The following is a 19,412-nucleotide window of genomic DNA, read 5'->3' as shown; positions in this document are numbered from 1 at the left end:
CTGAGAATAAACTGATTTTCAGTTTCAAAAACTAGTATTAGCAGGGGCACCTGGGTGGCTCAATCAGTTAAGCACCCAACTCTTGATTTCTGCTCAGGTCATGATCTCAGGGGTGTGAGACTGAGCCCATGTCAGGCTCTGCATTGGGCATGGAGCCTGCCTAAGATTCTCTCTCTCCTCCCCCGCCCAAAACAAAACAAAACAAAACAAAACAAAACAAAACAAGTATTAGCTTGTTAAAGGTTCTTTTTAAAAATTGATGATACTCTGATTAATTGTGAAAAACAAGATTCAGACAAGACTTCATAAAAATACATAGAAGTGTACAGACTTTAAAACTGTTTCTTATTTGGAGACACCACGTACATTACTGAGTCAATGGTGCTGTGAAGTGAAGTATTGACAGGGCATCTGTGCTCACTGATTTGGTAACTACAGTGACAGATTTAAGAAAGCTCACTGACGGACAAGCTGCCTTCTTGAAATTTAGTCTCTATCCTGTATTCCACTGCCCCTGCTGATCACCAAAAGCACCTCCATTTTCCTCAGCAGAGTACAGTCCACCGTGTAGAATCCACCGGCGGGGGGCTTACATCATCAGGAGGTACCTGGGGGTTTTCTTGAGCTAAAACCAGGTGAGCAAACACTCCGCACAATGCAGAGAAGCCCTACGGAAGACAACTGGGAACTGGTAGTGATGTCAGCCTGCTCAGGCCTTTAGGTGGGAAATGTCACAGAGGTACCTAGAGAAAGCAGTTGAGACAAGGAGTGGGGAAGGGTCGCTAGCACGGACTCTAAGTGAGAGACTGGGCAAAATCAGCAGCTGTAAGTTAATGGAGAGTAGAGTTCTTCCAGATAATCAAGCCAGTAGAGACAGAAAGGCTTCAGGCTAGGGTTGTGGTAAAAGGGTTACAAATAAGGAAAATGATAAAGAGATATAAGGAAGGGGGAGGAGGCCGCGCAAAGCACTGGGAGTGTTTCTGAGAGGATGCTCTGACCACTACCCTCTAATTATTGTTTTGCTTTCTAGGAAGAAAAACAAGTCAGAAAAAAGGGTTTATAACTTAAATATAGCTTCTAAAAGGTAATAAACCCAATGTGATACCTCCTTCAGAAAGAGAAGCCAACAAAAAAAAAAAAAAAGAAAGAAAAAGAAAAAGAAAAACAACTTTATTTCTATTCATCTAATTATATTTTGAGAAATGGTTTTAGAGGGGAACCAGTAGAAATCAAGGAGAAGTAAGGCCTTCTGCCCAGATTCTTGCTCAAGCAGCATGTATGAATTTCAGTAAGCCATACCTTAACAATTTCTTCCCCACTGACATGCCGCAGCCGCCCTAGGATGTCCATGATCCGGTCTGGAAAAGCCTTCCATTTCAGCAGAGCAAGGAGGTCCACTAAAAAAGCAAGTGCAAAAGATGGTGAACACTGGCTATGTCAGAGACAAGCAAAGCCCAGACCCTCCCTGTCAGGTGGAGCCTAGAGGAAGAGAAATAGCCACAAGCACTACAATGGCCACTTTAGTGCTGATGTCAAGGCCAAAGACACATCTGTGAAACCTGGAGGTGCACTCCAGAGCTGCTAAAACCACAGGAAACCTTACAGGCTGCTATTGCCAAGTGGTTCCTCCAGCTTCAGGCGAAAAGAATGCCTCATTCTGGCATGAAAAAGCAACTAATTTCAGTCTCCCTTAGCACGCATCAGCAACAGGAAACCAGCCACTGAGGACAGAGAGGGCAGCCCCCTGCAGATCCCATCACCTACCATTCTGAGTGAGCTTGGTGGAGGAGAGCTGTGTGGAGATGAAGAAAGACTCTTTGGTGCTGCGCTGGAAGATGAGGCTGGAGGGGATGTTGGGGCAGCCATTGTAGTCCTCTTTGCAGCAGGGCAAGCCCAGGTACAGAGCATGGTTGTTAAACGTGCTGTTCTCATCGCACTGTAGGCAAAGGTAAGAGAACACAGAATGTTTTCTGAACCATGCCATGTGTAGAAAGCAGGTAGCAGGAGATTTTTTGATGTTGATATTTGCTCTCGTCTTCCTGAGATCTTGGGCCTCAGGTCCTCTTAGAGGAGTCCTTTCTGTTTGGAAACGCCCCAGAATGGCTCATGTGCCTTTTAAAGAGAACATGATGGGGCAGGTGGCCTCCACCTGGTGTGCACGCAACTTTGGTGGCAGCTGCGCTGTGACGGCTGGCAGAACCATGATCTCAAATGGCAGGTCTCTGAATGTACTAGCCAAGGCCACAACAGCACAGAGGAGTTGGCAACAGACTTCCATTACTTGTGAAGTGGGAGGTGGGAAACAAAGGGCCTGCTGGCATTACTTGTGGGAGGAAGGCCACTGTAGTTAGAAGACAAAAGCCTGCCCACAGCTGTCCTGCTGTCATCCACCAGTGCACTACCCTGGATCCTTTGGCCTGCCCACTGAAAACCACCTAACTGAGAACCATGTGTGAGAGTGGTCTCCGGGGTGTGAGGGTTGAGGTGAGAGACAGCCAGGCTCCATACCTTGTACACATAGAGCTCATGGATGTCATCTGAGAGAGTGGTGCCATCATCCCGCATCAGGGGTGAGAATGCAAAGCCAAAGAGTTTCTTTTCCCCTTTGTCCTTTGCTGCAACCAGAGCTAAGTGTTAGTTGTTTTTGCGCCTCACTTTGCTTTTTAACAGAAATTCCCCTTGTGCTTATCACCTACATTCTTTACTTCTTTGTCCCTTGTTTTCATTAATTAGGTAGCTACCTGACTAAAGGAATGATAAGAAACGTACTGGACTGAGTTTCCATTTATATCCCAAGGTACACAGGCTACCTAGACTCAAATAGTAACTAGATTGCTGGTCTTGCTAAATCAGAGGCTCTTTAAGAAGCAGTTTGATATGTAGAAAGGAAACACCCAAAGGAGAATGACACTGGTAATTATCCAGTGTCTGGGTCAGACACCAGGAAGGGCCAGTACCAGACTCCATGGTTTGAGTCACTGTCTAAAGAGCAGCCTCTGATGACATCCCATCCCTGAGTACCCATTTATTCAGAAGTCCTCATTTTCTTGCCCCAGTAATAAGAACCCTCTGAATTCTCTTTCTGAGGAAAGAGTTCTGAGACAATAGAACATTCATATCCTCCAAGGAATGTGGAGAGAAGTCTCACTCACTGGAACAATGTCTGAACTCGAAGCGCAGATGGGAGCCCCGGAACCGGTCGATGGGGATGGGCAATTTGATAATCTCTCCCCAGCGAGGACTATTACTGTGGTAGAGGACAAAGGAGTGGTAGGAGCTCCTATTTGGCTCTCCTGAACCCAAGCTTATGCAATCCTGGAAAAGAGAAGCAAATAAAGTGTTATCTTCCTGGAGGAATCCTCTGGATTTCTCTGTGGCACTAGGACATTTTCTCCTTTGTGCAGGTCCCATTTTCCTACCAGGCCAAATCTACAAGATGAGAAAATTCATTTGACTTAAATTCAGTACTTTTTTTTTTTTTTAAAGATTTTATTTATTTATTTGACAGAGATAGAGACAGCCAGCGAGAGAGGGAACACAAGCAGGGGGAGTGGGAGAGGAAGAAGCAGGCTCACAGCGGAGGAGCCTGATGTGGGGCTCGATCCCAGGACTCCGGGATCACACCCTGAGCCGAAGGCAGATGCCCAACCGCTGTGCCACCCAGGCGCCCCTAAATTCAGTACTTTTGGAGACAACTGTATAGATGGTATAAAGAATCCACAGTCAACAATGCTCCTTCTTTTCCTTGGGACGGAAGTAACACACACACTGCTCAATCAACTGGAGGGAAGCTCAACAGTGTATCTGAAGCGCTCAGATGAACTCTTCATTCTCAGTCAGAAATGAAACAGTGAACTCCACGGGAGAAGTCAACTGTACATGACAATTTATCTGATCAGAGAATTAACTAACTTATAAAGTGGAAAGAGTTTGTTTTCTAATCTTCCTTACCCCAGTGTTGCACTGGCATTTTAGTTTGCCCTTGGCTGACCATCCTTGGATATAGATAAGGCAGAACCACCAGATTGAACTTGACCCCTTTTCCAAATACTGCCATGAAGATGTAGTCCCATCTTCCTGGAAGACAGGAAGCCTCAGGTAATGCAATCAGGAGCAGCTCCTTATCTGCACAAGGGTGGTGTGAGCAGCTGACAGCTCTGCTGATCTTGGCATTATCCATGCAAACAGTGGACATGCCTTAGTCTTTGAGGTAGGTTTTTAGAATTATGATTTTTTTTTAAAGATTTTATTTGTTTATTCAACAGAGATAGAGACAGCCAGAGAGAGAGGGAACACAAGCAGGGGGAGTGGGAGAGGAAGAAGCAGGCTCATAGCAGAAGAGCCTGATGTGGGGCTCGATCCCAGATCGCCGGGATCACGCCCTGAGCCGAAGGCAGACACTTAACCGCTGTGCCACCCAGGCGCCCCTAGAATTATGATTTTTTTTAGTGAAATCTCTACACCCAATATGGGACTCACGACCCCAAGATCAAGAGTCACATGCTCTTCCAGCTGAGCCAGCCAGGCGCGCCCCCCTTCTTTTTTGAAATTAATTTATTTTCTTGAAGTGGGTTTTTAAAATGAAATACAAATCATTGTTTCTACCACCAATTAAACATTTTCCTCTATTTCTGTCTAGCTTTGGGAAATGATTTTGACTAATTTTACCTTTTTCTTTCCCTAAAATGTGGATGATCATTCTTGTTCTGCCTACCTCACAAGGCTATTGTCAACATATAGGGGCGAGGTCTGTGAAAGAGTGATTCGTCTTCTATCAAGTGCTATGCAAATGATGCCTTGTCATTTGCCATTTAGCATGACATGACTGAGGGAAAAACTGACATACTGATAGTGGAAAAACAGCACTCTGGGTCTTCACTTTGAATGAAGAGTGACAGAATATATATTTGCATCTTTATACTGGCATTGGCTGGAAATAATCATTTAGAGCCTGACTCTGCTGTTCCTTGTCCCACACATAACTTGGTACCAGCAAGTGAGTGCTAAGTCCCACCCTTGACCAAAGAGCAAATGTAGCTTTATTAGCTTAAGGAACAAAAAGAGTGGGACCTAATAACAGTTACCAAAAGTAGGCAGCTTGATGCTAGACAGAATGGCAGAAAAAGTAACATGTAGGACAGAACTAGAGGGAATAGGTTTAAACTGGAGCAGGAAAAATTGAGGTCAGACACTAGGAAGAATTTCTAAACAGGCTGTATGACACTGGAAGTCATCATCAAAACATACTGCAGGGTTACCCTGAAGAAAAGAAAAGGCAGAGAAGAATGTATATGTGGTGAGTTGAGTGAGTCTGCATGAGGAGAATGGATCTCTGGATAAAGTCCCCAGAATCACTGTAATTATTACAGGGTTAGCTTCCATTCCAAACTGACCGGCAAACCTTACCTTCAATATCTCTCCATCTGCGTAAAGCACATACATGGTCACTTCAATGTTCTTTTGTACACTCTTTCCCCCTCTTTCGAAATCCCCCTTCTCCAAGGTTAGGTATAGGTCATTGCGGATATCGCCTATGGGAAAAGAAATGCCATGTTTTTATGACCACAGAAGCCACACTGCCCCCATTTGTATGGGGACCCAATTTGGGTCCTCCAGGGTTCAGGTGGGTGCTCAGGGCATTGCAAGCTTGGTTAATAATGGTGGATATCTACCGATATCAGTGCAGCGGTACTCAGGTTGGTTAGTCATGTGCTAAGTCTGAATTCTAAAGGTGTTCACCATACCCTGTCCAGGGTGGGAAAAGGTGGGGCAGAAAATCTTCTTTCATATTATAGGTGACTAGTCAGTCTCTCTACCCTCCAGGAGAATAGCCAAAATCTGAGCCTTCCAAAGGGGAGAGATTTTAGGATCAACCGGAATAACACTTATTTTATCATGTCTATGTCTTAACTACTAATCCCTCCTCTTTTCCCTCCCCAAAAAATAAAAAGGTAGTTTCCCTTTTCTTCTATAGTTTTTCTTTTTTTCAACTCTTAACCCTTCTGTGTCTTTCTAGAGGATACGCTACTTTTTCCTTCTGGAAGCTTAGCTCCAAATCCCATCCCTTCCTGGAGTGCCAGATGGAGGTCACTGGACTGTCGTTTTTTCTTCTTTGTGTGGCAAGTGCTCTGGGAGCAGATTACTCTTCAGAATCACAAGTGCTAAAGCACTGGGATGACAATCTGTTGTGCTCTTGTTGCTTCCCTGTGCTCTGATTCCTGCCTACTTTGCCAATATCTGTTGCTCGGGACTGGGCAGGAGCAGCTCAAACTGCAAGCTGAAATGACCTAAGAAATGACCACATCTGCCTTTTTTAGGGGAATGGGATTGTCAGTTCATGTATAAGGAGAGCTCATTTGGGCTGCTCTAAGCTTCTAAATTTGTAACATGACCAGTTTTATTCATACATTTTAAAGAAGGGCTTTTGACTTTCTAAAAAAACCCAAAAACCAAAACCAAAACAAACCAACACAGTAAAGTCTGGGAAAAAATCTTCGAAGGAAAAAATGACAAAGGAAAACACACAAGGCCAAAGTGAAGATGTGTTAGCAGCCTGAAGAATTCAACTGAGAGGTGATGGAATGATTCACTTGCACAACAAGCAAATTCAGAATACTCTTTCTACCTCAGTTCTCAGCAAAAGTGGCACATCTAAAAATGTTCATTACTGGGAATCACAATGACATGAACAAGTATTGTTTTCTGGTTAGCAAGTGAGCTCTCTGGTTTGGAAGAATGAAGGGGGCGGGTAAACAGAAGGGGGAATGAACCACAAGAGACTATGGACTCTGGGAAACAATCTGGTTTGGTCAGATACATGATGATGGCTCCTTTTCTGCACAGACCACCTCTCTAATTAGAATCTCTTATGCATGAAATATGATAGACCAGGACTGGCACATACCGGGGTTTTGAGGTCTTCATGATCAGACCTTCTATTCTTCAGGTCGTCTTACTATACCAGGAATGCAGCCATGGCTATTTGGTTGCATAATGAAGCTCTTAAAATACTTCCACTCAGGTGGGGAAGAGCAGCCCCTAAGAAGCAATTAATTATTCTCTGACAGCCCAGAGAACTTTCTCTAATGTGTGAAAAACATCCTGTTCCCCAAATAGCCCTGAGGCTACCATGAAGAAAAAGGAAAATACGTTCTGAAAATCACATACAAATGCAACTAACTGCTGGATAGGCAGGACAGCTTAGAGGGTGTCTATCCCTGCAGTTCACACAGACTTGCTCTTGGGTGAGGAGAGCCTCTCCTTCAAATTTTCGTGAGTCTGGCTTTAATCTGCCTCCTTTGGACATCTCTGCTTGGGCCTTCCTAGCATATCATGAAAATAGCACTCAGGTGTGCAGGTAGGGTAGGAAAGGAAAGCAGAAGGGAAACTCAAATCCATCAGTTTTCTACTATGGGCAGGAGCTGAATAAAATCAGTCCTGAAAGTAAAATTCAAAATTAAATGGGAACTTTACTATAGGTAATTGCTATTATAATGGGATAAATGAGAGTTGGTTACACCTTGAATTTTTAACAATTGAAGCAGACATCTTAGAGCCTTCTTTTGATAAAAGTCTCTTAGTTACACATTAGCTTTTCTATGGAATTTAAGTAATTATTAAGTTTCTAGGCTGATTTGGCATAAAGTGAATAGAGATTTTTAATGTCTAATCTAAAGAACAGGTACACTGCATAACTATTACTCTGGTTTAAACCAGCACTCTCTAGAAATTATTTAAGATAATCCACATGACTTGTAAAAGCAGATACTGGCCACCAGCAATAGTATTCTAGCTTGTATAAACATTTTAAATTTCTGTGACTCTATACAGAAGTTAGCCATAAATAAACGTGTCCTTCAAATGAAACATTTAAACTTTTCCTAGCAATATACGATATAGAATACTCATACAAAAGTGGGCATTATCTTGGAGATTGATAATGACAGAATTGATCTGTGTTGATTTTATAGAGTGAGCCCATCGTTTCTGGGCAGCAACTCCACAGCATTGTAAATCAAAATGCCAAATCCAAATGGAAAGACTGAGCTGGATATTCCTACAGTTTTCATTCTCTTTGAATTTCCTATTTAAACAGAATGCCCTTAGTGATATCTTGCTGAGAAAATTTGTCAATACAAGTAAACATACCCTCTGAGTTACAGACTGAAGCAGCTTGATTTCATCAGATCTTTCACTGCTCTTTATGTGGAGAACAGACTTGCCTAAGACCGGGGCTATTCTCAGCAGAATGGATATTAGGCTGCTTTATGGGTTGCAATTTTGCAAATGATGGCCTCGATTTCGAGAACTGTGATAGTTAACATTGCTGGGGACTTCTTGTCAAAAGCTCTCTGGGGGATCATTTAAATAGAGCTCTCTACTAATTCTCCTGGAACTAGGAGAAAACCTAAGAAGCAGCCAATGTGAAAGGCCCCTAGGATCTAATGACCCAGGCCTGCCTTACGGATAGCCTCCCAGTTTCCCTGCTCTTCAGCTGTCCCTGTTACATGTTATATGTTCACAAAGCCCACCAGTGGAATCATGCGTTTGGGTTAAGGCACTGTCTCCAGGAGGCTCCTGTACGCTTTAGCACCAATTGCAAGGAAATATTACCAGCAGAGTTTTGAGGATAGGCACACTACAATGAGGATGGGAACGAGAAGGCCTGAGCAATGGTTTGTGAGGTTAGACTGCAGACCACTCTTTGGCTGGCTATCTGCTAATCACCTAGGGAGCTTATTAAAACTAGATTTCTAGCATCTACCCCGTGAGATTCCAGTTCATCTTGGGCGGGGTTTGTGTACATACATTAAACAAACAAACAAAATCACCAGGTGATTCTGATGCTCTCTGGGGTTTAATGCCAGGGGACCAGACCATGGGGTTTGCTGGGAAGACACTGATGAAATCTGGCTGGGTGTGGGGGGCTAGGCAGCTCTTAGGAGCACAGAGGAATGCCGAGAGGGTTCTGGGAAGGGGCGGTTTCTCTGTGGGGTGTGGGAGTAGGTATGATTGAGGGTGGCCCTGCCTCCCTTTGTTACGTGTCCTCTGCTTCCTGAGGTTAGCAGAGCATCTAACAGCATCAGCAATGCCTTATATCTCTGAGTGCTTAGCTCAGTTGACATGCAACAGAGTTTCTGGATTGGAAAGATGAATGAATGAGGCTATTCTTGTAGGAGGGCCTCTGAATATATTGTCTTTGTCCTTTTCAGAGTCCGCCAGAGCAGTCAATGCCAGCTGTTGGTAGAGCTGCATGCCAGGAGACTAGGGACTTACGAGGAAGCAGAGGTGGGCAAACTTTCTGTAAGAAGCCAGATAGTACATATTTTCGGCTCTGTGGGTCACACAGGTTTCTGTTACACGTTCTTTATTTTCACAACCCTTTTAAAATGTGAAAAAACATTCTTGGCTGGAAGGTGGTACAAAAATAGGCTGCTGGCTGGATTTGGCCCAGGGACTACAGTTTCCTGATACCTGGCTTGGAGTGTTTATGTGTCAAGAACAGCTTCACTACACCACCACGACACATCAAAAATCTAGATTCTTATAAGTCCCCATAGGCAGCTGCTGGGAAGGAGCAAGGTAATGAACCTGAGGCCACCTTATCACGTCAGGGATTGGCCTGGAACATTCTGGGGTCTTAGAAGGAAACTGTTTTTCAGCTACCAGAAATCTTCGGGGGCTGAGCACTGTGACAGAGCTGCAGCCAACAGTGACAAAGAACTGTACGCCTCATGGCCAGGTGTGACCCTCTGAAGATCTGCATCCTAGTATGCCACTGGAGAAACAGAACTCACAATGTGTTTGCACCTCTCTTCTAAGACTCTAGCGGTTTCAGAACTGCTGAGGTCTGGCTCAGGCACCAGAGCATCTGTTAGCAGGAGAATCTCCTGCCAGACACTCCAGCCTTACTAGGAATTTTGGGGCCACATGGTTCCAGCCTATGTGGAATTCTATCCCAGGAGAAATGATCCAGGACAGCCCATACAGGTTTGGGTGCTCAGACTCGTTTGGATTCTTTATTATATTCATGTTCCTTCTGTATGAATTAGTCACACCACATATTAAGAGGCTTTGGGTTTAAGGATACTAGTATTTAATACTAGTTATTTATACCTTGTCTACTTCTAGATAGGATTAGGAAGGATAGTGCTGTCTTTCCCTGAAGACCATGTGAAGCTAGAGCTAACCTTCTCTCGGCAGACACAGCAGGCTGCTCAGGATGCACCAGTTTTATCTCTTGGCAGAACAGGAGTGAAGTCTCCTGACAGCACCAGGGAGACATGGAGACATTAACCACCATACAAGTCAGACAGATTCACGCATATGACCAATGTTTTATTTTGTTGTAGTTCTTATTTTAAGTAAGAGACCTTATCCCCCAAAAAAGACTCTTGGGAGGACTTCTTTAGAACCCAGGAGAGATGGGTTCTTTACTTTTAAATCGTGTCTTCAGTGTCACACTTACTGGTTTCTACTGTTACAAGGCCAGTGATGTTCTCTGCTCTACCAGGAAGATAGGAATGGGCATAGTATGACATCATTATATATGGCTATTCCTTTCTTGGGTCAAGGATGTGATGATCTCCCAACCTGTTGTGGGACCAGATGTGATCATTCCCAAACCATCCCTGAGATATTGTGAAAGCCTCATTTGACACTCAGACTGACCACAGTCCTATAAATCTACTTGTGGTAAATACTTTCATCACTCCCTTTGAGGAGACCTTTTTTTTAAAAGTCATGTCTCTGTGGGTTTGCCTTTTGTGTGAGATGTGTCCAACAGAGTTGGAAAGACAAACTTTCTACCTTTCTAATTCTGTGTAGCCTGGGATAAGCACCTCTCATTTTCTTTTCAGTGGAAGTAGCTGATGTGTCTTCTAAAACTCTTTCCCTGTAGCTATACACCTAGTTCTTGTGTTCTTAGTTTCCTCAGATCTTAATAAATACCTAAAATAATACACAGTATTCTAGGCTAGGCTGGTAGCTTCTTCTTTTTTTTTTTTAATGTCTTGTCAGTTACCCCAAAAGGCGAGGCTGATGAAGGATTAATAATGTACATGATACCCCACCCCAGTATTGCAACATTCCATGAAACAAATGAAGATGGAAACAAAGCAGGCAAAAAGCAGACAGGGCACACAAAAGCAGGAACTTACACCCAACTATCTTCATCTCTGCACCAGAAAGAAAGGGGCGAGAATGAGGGGACAGCACAGAGAGAGACAAAGAACAATTAAGACAAACAGGAAAAGAGAAAAAAAAAAAACAAACAAACATCACTTGCAGGTCGGTGATGAAGCATGCACTTTTTATCAAGGGTCAAAGCAGAGGACAGAGTGTATTTCTGAGCACAAGGGCAAGAGTCAGAGGGTCCCCTAGAGGGATGCCATGCCTGCAGAGCTGCCTTCTAAGGGCAATTTCGGAGCAACCCGGGGAGGAGCACTCCTTGTGCCAGGGCTGACTCAGGGAGGGACAAAACAAAGATATTTCCTAAGGCAGAGTCCCTCCTAGGACATGGTTCTTGAAAGGGGTCCCAAACTAGCGGCATTACCATCACCTCAGAGCTTATAAGGAATGCAAATTATTGGGTCCCACTCCATTCCTACTGTATCAGAAACTCCTGGGGGTGGGCCCAGCAGTCTGTTTCTCCAAGCCCTGCAGGTAACTCAAGTCAGAGAACTACTGCTTTGGGAAAAACCTAGTCCTCAGCCAGAGCACATTAAATCAAAGGGTGGGTTTCTTCTGACAAGATGGAAGACCATGTCACTCATACGAAATTTGACCCATATTGCCCACAGGAAATGAAAACCCTTAAAAATTCAAGACTTAGACAATAAAATGTAACTCCCATAGACCCATGACAGAACTCTGTATTCCTACTGACTCCAGGGAACAGGCTTTATAGGAAAGCTACGAACGACAGAGTGACGCAGAAGGTGGTGGCACGGGTCTGCTGGCTCGGGCCTGGTCTGCAGGAGGGCACAGCCTCTTCTTTAGCAAACGGTTTTAAATCATTCCTTTCAGTTGACAGTCTTTTGGCCAGAAGTTTTCTTTTGGCTACTTCGTTGGGAACAATGTTAACTCCAACTTGTTCATCTGGAACACTTGTCCTGCTCTAGTCTTTCCTGCCCTTTTTCTTAAAAAGAAAAATCTAGGAAAGGAGTTATTAGCTTTTGAACTGAACTGAGTTTGGAGAGAAGGAGGAAGTACCCACAGGAATATGGTGACCAACCAATAAAAGGCTGTGAGTGCTCAGTTTCAAAATCAGGCTCAAAATCCCATGCTATTTGTTTCTCTATAATCAAGAATGTCATCTCCTGGTTGGTGTGCCTTCTTTGGGACCTCCCAGGGCACCAGTAATAGCACTCCTGCCTCTTGCTCACTACCACGGGTCATGAGCAGAGCTGGATGGCTGTATAGTCAGGACCTCAGCTGCAGCACAGAGTAGCACATCTCTGGTTCACAGCAGCCACGTGGTGTGTTACACACCCATGGAAAACAATGGGAGACCATCAAAGAGACCTTTTTCAAAATGGTATGTTGGATACTGGTGTGGCTAGACTGGTTGAACTCTGTAACCTAAGTGTTGAAATGCTCACAGTTACTGACATAATTCATTGCTTTGTTCATTTCTCATATGTATGTCCATGTATCAAGAAGCTGCAGCTTCTTGTAACTTGGTCATACCAGCACTATATGGGCTGAGGGAGTGCTGCGGCCCAGGAACAGCATTCCCACAGGTGAAGCGTGGATCAGCTGTAGGAAGTCTCACCAAGGGACTTCGGAGCATATGGTTTCCCAAGATAGGTTGACTGCAGTGTAAAGCGTTCATGTACACTTTTCCTGTTGCTCCAGAATCTGCAGACCAGCCCTATCACCATGCCTGAGAATGGCAAACTCACTCCGATGATATCTTGGAGTGCATTAAGAGGTCTGTCAGTCAGTTGTTAGTTCACAACCCTGGAAGTGGCCATCTGCAAAAAACCTCTTTCCTCAGGGGGAAGAAGGATAGAGGAGGACACAGATTATGCACAAAGGACTGCATCCTGCCTGTGAACCAATCCTTACTTTCCCCTCTAGCACTTAGTACTCAAAGGCAGACAACGCAGGGAGCAGCATACTCACAGGCCTGGCCTGGACCTTTCAGGATTGCAAATCATATGATGGTCCCCTCGCTGCCCAGTGCAGGAAAAGCTCCCGCAGCCTTAGCTTGTCTCGCCAGTACCTGACACAGCTGACTTCCCCCGACATGTCTAGCGTACTTGGAAGTCCTTTCTAAACCTGTGTATCAATGATGCAAAGACATGTGGGATGCTCCCCAAAGATAGTTCTTTCTTAGGTGAGGCTTAGACAACGTAACTCCTGAAATCGAACCTTGCTTAAGAATTGTTTTGACTGAAGTTTGTTCCTTTTTAGTCTCTGTTCACTTGGTTTTAATCTTTGACTGTGAAGGCTAAGAGGAAAGAAATGTCTAAATCTCAGGCAAACAAGTTCTGAAAAGAAAGGAAGGACTTTAAGTGTATCTCTTAGAATATATTACTCCACCTCATGAGCCTGGATATCTAACTTAAAAAAAAATCACCAGATCAATTTTGGTAACCACCTCTTCTTTCTTTCATGACATTTTGCCAGGAAGCCAGGACTATGCCTGGGCTCTTCTTGTCCTGACAACCAGGGCTGAGGAATGGCGTCAAGACAGGATGGAAGAAATGTCCTATGAAGGACATCGCTCTACAACAGTCAGATGGGGGCCCTTCATAAGCATGAAGTCTCCCTAGCATTTAAAGAGAAACATGGACTTGATTGAGCCGCCCAGGTCTCCCCTCCAAAAGATCTTTGTGTGTGCTTGAGCAGGAGATGAGATGCAGCTTGCTCTGCATTCAGTGTCTATGGGGAGGGGATGCAGGCAAGAGAAAACAGGTCCAGGCATAGTGAGGGAAGTTGGAAGGCAGCTGGAATCCGTCACATGAGCCTTCTCTGTGCTTAGGTCATACCCTCTTTGGGTACTGCTGACAAATTATTTCCAACAAGGGGATTTACGGCACCATGAAGAACTCCAAATAGGTGATACATAGAGTGGCCACAAGCAGTTCAGTCTGGCCTGCCCTGACTCTTTCAAACGGAAGCAAACAAGCTTTTACTGGACCATTAAAACTCAATGGAAAGGGTAGGTCCATTTCTCCTGTAATTTATTCAGAAAGCCCTCTATTTCCCTGTTCTGATTTCCCTTTCTTTGTTCATATCTCCTCTGCTTATCAGACCGCCTGCACTCCATCTGAGCCACACCTCTATCCTTCCCTCACTCCCTACAGTCCGCTTGGCTCTGATGGTCTATTTCAATCCACTTCTCTTTGCCTGCATCGACCTGACTAGGAAACATGAACCTGGGACTGACCTTCTAGAACCACACTTAAGCGTCGATGCATTCCCACTTTCTGCTCTGGCTTTCCACTGGCCATTAGATGAGAACAGTGAGCCAATCCCTGAGAAACTGGCTAGGTAGCACTATTCCCAGTGTCTAACATACCGTTTGCCTGATACATTGTTTTCTGATACATTAAAATGTATCTGCTCTTCCTACATGAATTGGATTCATCAATACTACAGGCACATATTTTGGTGTATTCTTCCCCTTCCCTCTCGTGGGCCGAAGAGAGTATAAGGCATCCCCATGAAGAGTTCCATGTTGGTTCCTACCATCCAGATTCTACAGGAGACAGCAAAGCCCATCTGCTGGATTGTCATGTTGCATGGGTGAATATGATGTGGGGGCTTCTGGAAAAGAACAGATGCCAACAAAGGAGCCACTGACTACAGACTGTAGTCAGCAACCTGACTTGGATTCAGAGGCTTTTAATGGCTGCAGGGCTCCTCCCCAGCATAGTTCACCATCTGCTCATGAGAGGAGCACCAGACTCCATCCTTCTAACCCTTCTCCCAACCCAGCCCCAAGAAGGGCTGCCTACCTGGCATGATGACATCAGGAAATCCCAATTTTCTTGTAATTGCCAATCCCCTATTAAATATCATGGGGTTTTCTCTCCTAATCTGTTCCATGTCTCCGCGAAGAAGCTGCAGAGAAATGATAAGACCTGCAAAAACAAAAGCATTTTCTTACTCAGAACCACATCTCCACTCTGTACTATAGTACTAGAAAAGACATAAAGAGTCATTTTTTTTTTCTGGAGGAAAATATGCAAAGCTCAGCATATTTCTTGAGAAAAATTTTGATGCAGAAAGTATATGCTATTCTAAAGAAACATTCTAGAAAGCCAAAGGATTTTTTTCGTTGTTTCAAATTTTTATTTAAATTTTAGTTAACATATAGTGTAATATGGTTTCGGGGGTAGAATTTAGTGATTCATCACTTACATATAACACCCAGTGCTCAACAGAACAAGTACCCTCCTTAATATCCTCTCCAGCAATCCTCAGTTTGTACCCTATAGTTAAGAGTCTCTAGGGAGTGCCTGGGTGGTTTAGTTGGTTAAGCATCCAACTCTTGATCTCAGCTCAGGCCTTGATCTCTGGTTTATAAGTTCAAGCCCTGCTCTAGGCTCCATGCTGGGTGTGGAGCCTACTTAAAGAAAAAAAAAAAGAGTCTCTTATGCTTTGCTTCCCTCTCTTTCTTTTTTCCCCTATGTTCATCTATTTTGTTTCTTAAATTCCACATGAGTGAAATCATATGGTATTTGTCTTTCTCTGACTGACTTATTTCACTTAGTGTAATACCCTCTAATTCCATCCATATCATTGCAAATGGCAAGATTTCATTCTTTTTGATGGCTGAGTAATATTCGTGTGTGTGTGTGTGTGTGTGTGTGTGTGTGTACAACATCTTTTTTATCCATTCATCAGTTGATGGACATTTGGGCTCTTTCCATAATTTGGCTATTGTTGATAATGCTGCTATAAACATCGGGGTGCATGTATCCCTTCAAGTCAGTATTTTTGTGTTCTGGGTAAATACCTAGTAGTGTAATTGCTGGATCGTAGGGTACTTCTATTTTTAACTTTTTGAGGGAGCTCCATACTGTTTTGCAGAGTGGCTGCACCAGGTTGCATTCCCACCAACAGTGTAAGAGGATTCCCTTTCTCCACATCCTCGCCAACTTCTGTTGTTTCCTGTGTTGTTAATTTTAGCCATTCTGACGGTGTGAGGTGACATTTCATTGTGGTTTCAATTTTTATTTCCCTGATGATGAGTGATGTTGAATATCTTTTCATGTGTCTGTTGGCCATCCGGATGTCTTCTTTGGAAAAATGTCTATTCATGTCTTCCGCCCATTTCTTAACTGGATTATTTACTTTTTGGGTATTGATTTTGATGAGTTCTTTATAGATTCTGGATACTAAACCTTTGTCAGATATGTCATTTGCAAATATCTTCTCCCATTCTGTAGGTTGCCTTTTAGTTTTGTTGACTGTTTCCTTCACTGTGCAGAAGCTTTTTATCTTGAAGAAGTCCCGATAGTTCGTTTTGCTTTTGTTTCCCATGCCTCCAGAGACATGTCTAGCAAGAAGTTGCTGGGGCCAAGGTTAAAGAGGTTTCTGCCTGTGTTCTCCTCTAGGATTTTGATGGTTTCCTGTCTTACATTCAGGTCTTTCATCCATTTTGAATTTATTTTTGTGTGCCCCCCTGCACTCTGCTGGTGCCTTTTTTCCCCCAGGGCCAGTGTGGTTGAGAGTCAGAGTAGCAGCACACCTCTCCCCAGTAAGACCAGCACAAACCATCCCCACCCCTGCTCCACACACACCAGGTCTATGGATCACAGAGTGCTGCACAACTTCAGCTCTAGTGGAAATAGGACCATCTCGTCTTAGGTTAAAGACTGTCCCATAAAAAAGTAATTGCACAAACTGACATTTGTGCGGAATATTGGAGAGTCAGCAACCTGGCCCCTGTCTCTCTCCACCCCCATCCCTGCGAAAGAGCTGGATGAGGATTAATAACGTAAATTAAACTCAGCCCTAGATATGTAAATAAGGCTCATTTAAAAATACATAGAAAACTAATATGTCAACTGTTCTGCATATGAGTGAAATCATATGGTATTTGTGTTTCTCTGACTGACTTATTTCACTTAGCATAATACCCTCTGGTTCCATCCACATCCTAGCAAATGGCAAGATTTTATTCTTTTTGATTGCCAAGTAATATTCCATTGTATATATATACCACATCTTCTTCATCCATTCATCGGTTGATAGATATTGGGCTCTTTGCATAATTTGGCTATTGTTGATAATGCCGCTATAAACATTGGGGTACATGTTCCCCTTCGAATCAGCATTTTTGTACCTTTTGGATATGTACCTAGTAGTGAAAACTTAGTTCTTCTTAATAACTTTGGAGACTGCCATGCCTTGGAGTGGCTTGACACTGTTGTTTAAGGCCCACTTTCTATTTACAACAAGGCTTTGGAAGTTAAAAAACAAAGAAGGTTATGTAAAAGAGATTATGAGATAATTGAGAGGTTAAAACTGTCAGAAGAAACATGATTCTATGTAAATTTGAAAGCTATCTTCAAAAAAGCTCAGAGGCTTTTAAATAGTGCTTCTAATTTCATTAAACAATTAATGTTCAATTTAGAAAATACAATCTTTCTAATGTGTGGAATTGCACCAAGATTTAGATAGAAATTAAACAGTTTTAAAAGAAAAGGAGGGAAAAGGAAAAGAAGTTGAGCTAAGATAAACGCTGCTGTGAAATAAAGATTGCCTATTCCGGTTCCTGAATGATATTGGCAGATTAATCACTGATTCTCATTAGCATCAGGCCTTCTTGGTGATGCTAATACTGAACAGGAATAGAAAAAGTGATTATTAATATTTGTCTTTTATTTTTGGCTAGGGTATGTATTCTTTGTTCAGGAAAACACGGACTTCACAATGTGACAAACCCTGCAGCAATTTTGTTCACTCTGGATTTTAACTGGAACTCAAGTTACCTATCAAAGCACATGGAATCCACTTTAGAAAGAACAGAAAATGCATTTTGGTTGGAAGTAATTAGGAAAGGTCTCAAATTATCACAAGAAGAAATAATAGAAAGTGACTGGGGAGGAGAATAAATGTTTGTAGGGAATTGAACTTTACATATGGCAACTGATCAGCACAAATTCCCTGAGGTCTGTATGATCAGCAGCAGCAAGCGCAACACGAAGTTTTCTAGCCAGAGAAGTATGTTACCATGGCTGGCGCTGGGGGCAGAATACTTGGCGCTGGACTTGCGGATGATATTCTCGTGGATCTGGGACCACTCACTCTCGTTGTTGCACCTGCAACAGAAGGACAGGCATTATGGCTCTCAAGGCTTTTCGACATCTGGTCTGCTGTTCCAGCTGAAACGCTAACTTTGAAGGGTAACTTCATACTCCTTTTCCTATGTTTTACTAAATTAGACAAAGCTTGTTTTCTGTTAAGGCCCATAGAAGATTCCCACTTGGGGAAAGTGTTGAAACTCTAAAATGAATCTCAACAAATATTTTAGGTGGCAAAATATCCTATTCTCTGAAGTAGCACTCTCCCACATGACAAGTTTTTCTCTTCTAGTTCTTTACACACATGCACACACACACCCACCAGGCTCCAGAGGCAAGTTCCTGAGAGGGAAAATAACAGTTCCTTTTGACAACGACTACTGTTTAGAAACTGCCATGCCTTGCATTGGCTTTGTACCATCATTTAATAGTCATTATACTGGCCCCGGAGGAAAATCCTGCTAACCTCAGGGCAGTGTGGATATTTACTTGTGGCTGTTTCAGTCACACCAAGAGAGGAAGAAAAGTTTAGGAGAGTAATGAGTTTGATCCACCGTGAAATCCTCTTTAGTCAAGGGGAGGGAGAGCTTAGCAGAGAAGGTTGAATGTTGAAACATACAAAGTCCTTCCCAAGGGCTTCAGGATTGGGACAAAAGAGAGAATAGAGAAACAACATTGCACCTCTGCTAATTACTGACATTTCAGAGTCTTCCCCTCTAAAGGGCATTTCCAAGAGGGCTGCAACCACACAAGTACTTGTTATAGTTTAGAAACAGAGACCAGGAATTCCTCATCCTAATGCAAACACTTCGATGAAGCAACTGAAATGAAATTAGAGTCATCTCTTGAAAATTCCACGTGATACCAAGAGTCCCCATAGCCTTGGCCCCACCCCTTCCCCTGTTGCATAGGAAGGTATGGGTCCATACTTTCTGACTCTAAAATGGAAGACCCAGGCACAAAGGAAAACTCACAGGATCTTTCCATGGTTACTCAGAAGTGTGCAGTCCAGCACAGCCACTTCAAATAGGAAACCCCAGTAAGAGTTTTATCATGTGAAATCATATGGTATTGGACTTTCTCAGTCTGACTTATTTCATTTAGTATAATGCCCTCTAGTCTATGTTGTCAAAAACGGCAAGATCT

The 19,412-nt window shown here is 43.3% G+C and overlaps 1 protein-coding gene across 2 annotated transcripts in view; it reads right to left on the bottom strand.

Annotated features, from left to right (window-relative positions):
• DOCK3 (dedicator of cytokinesis 3) overlaps nucleotides 1-19,412 on the bottom strand; it is a 569,026-nt gene that overhangs the window by 84,995 nt on the left and 464,619 nt on the right. For both annotated transcript variants that reach the window (XM_057311740.1, XM_057311742.1), the window contains 7 exons: nucleotides 18,196-18,284; nucleotides 14,970-15,095; nucleotides 5,407-5,531; nucleotides 3,153-3,315; nucleotides 2,509-2,615; nucleotides 1,765-1,936; nucleotides 1,300-1,397 (listed from right to left, as the gene is read on the bottom strand). In XM_057311740.1, the coding sequence (XP_057167723.1) occupies nucleotides 1,300-1,397; nucleotides 1,765-1,936; nucleotides 2,509-2,615; nucleotides 3,153-3,315; nucleotides 5,407-5,531; nucleotides 14,970-15,095; nucleotides 18,196-18,284 (880 nt within the window). The remainder of the gene's footprint in view (nucleotides 1-1,299; nucleotides 1,398-1,764; nucleotides 1,937-2,508; nucleotides 2,616-3,152; nucleotides 3,316-5,406; nucleotides 5,532-14,969; nucleotides 15,096-18,195; nucleotides 18,285-19,412) is intronic.

Source organism: Ursus arctos, unplaced genomic scaffold (assembly GCF_023065955.2).
Source record: "Ursus arctos isolate Adak ecotype North America unplaced genomic scaffold, UrsArc2.0 scaffold_14, whole genome shotgun sequence".
In the NCBI taxonomy this organism is placed as follows: domain Eukaryota; kingdom Metazoa; phylum Chordata; class Mammalia; order Carnivora; family Ursidae; genus Ursus; species Ursus arctos.
This window is presented reverse-complemented; position numbering and strand designations above follow the sequence as displayed.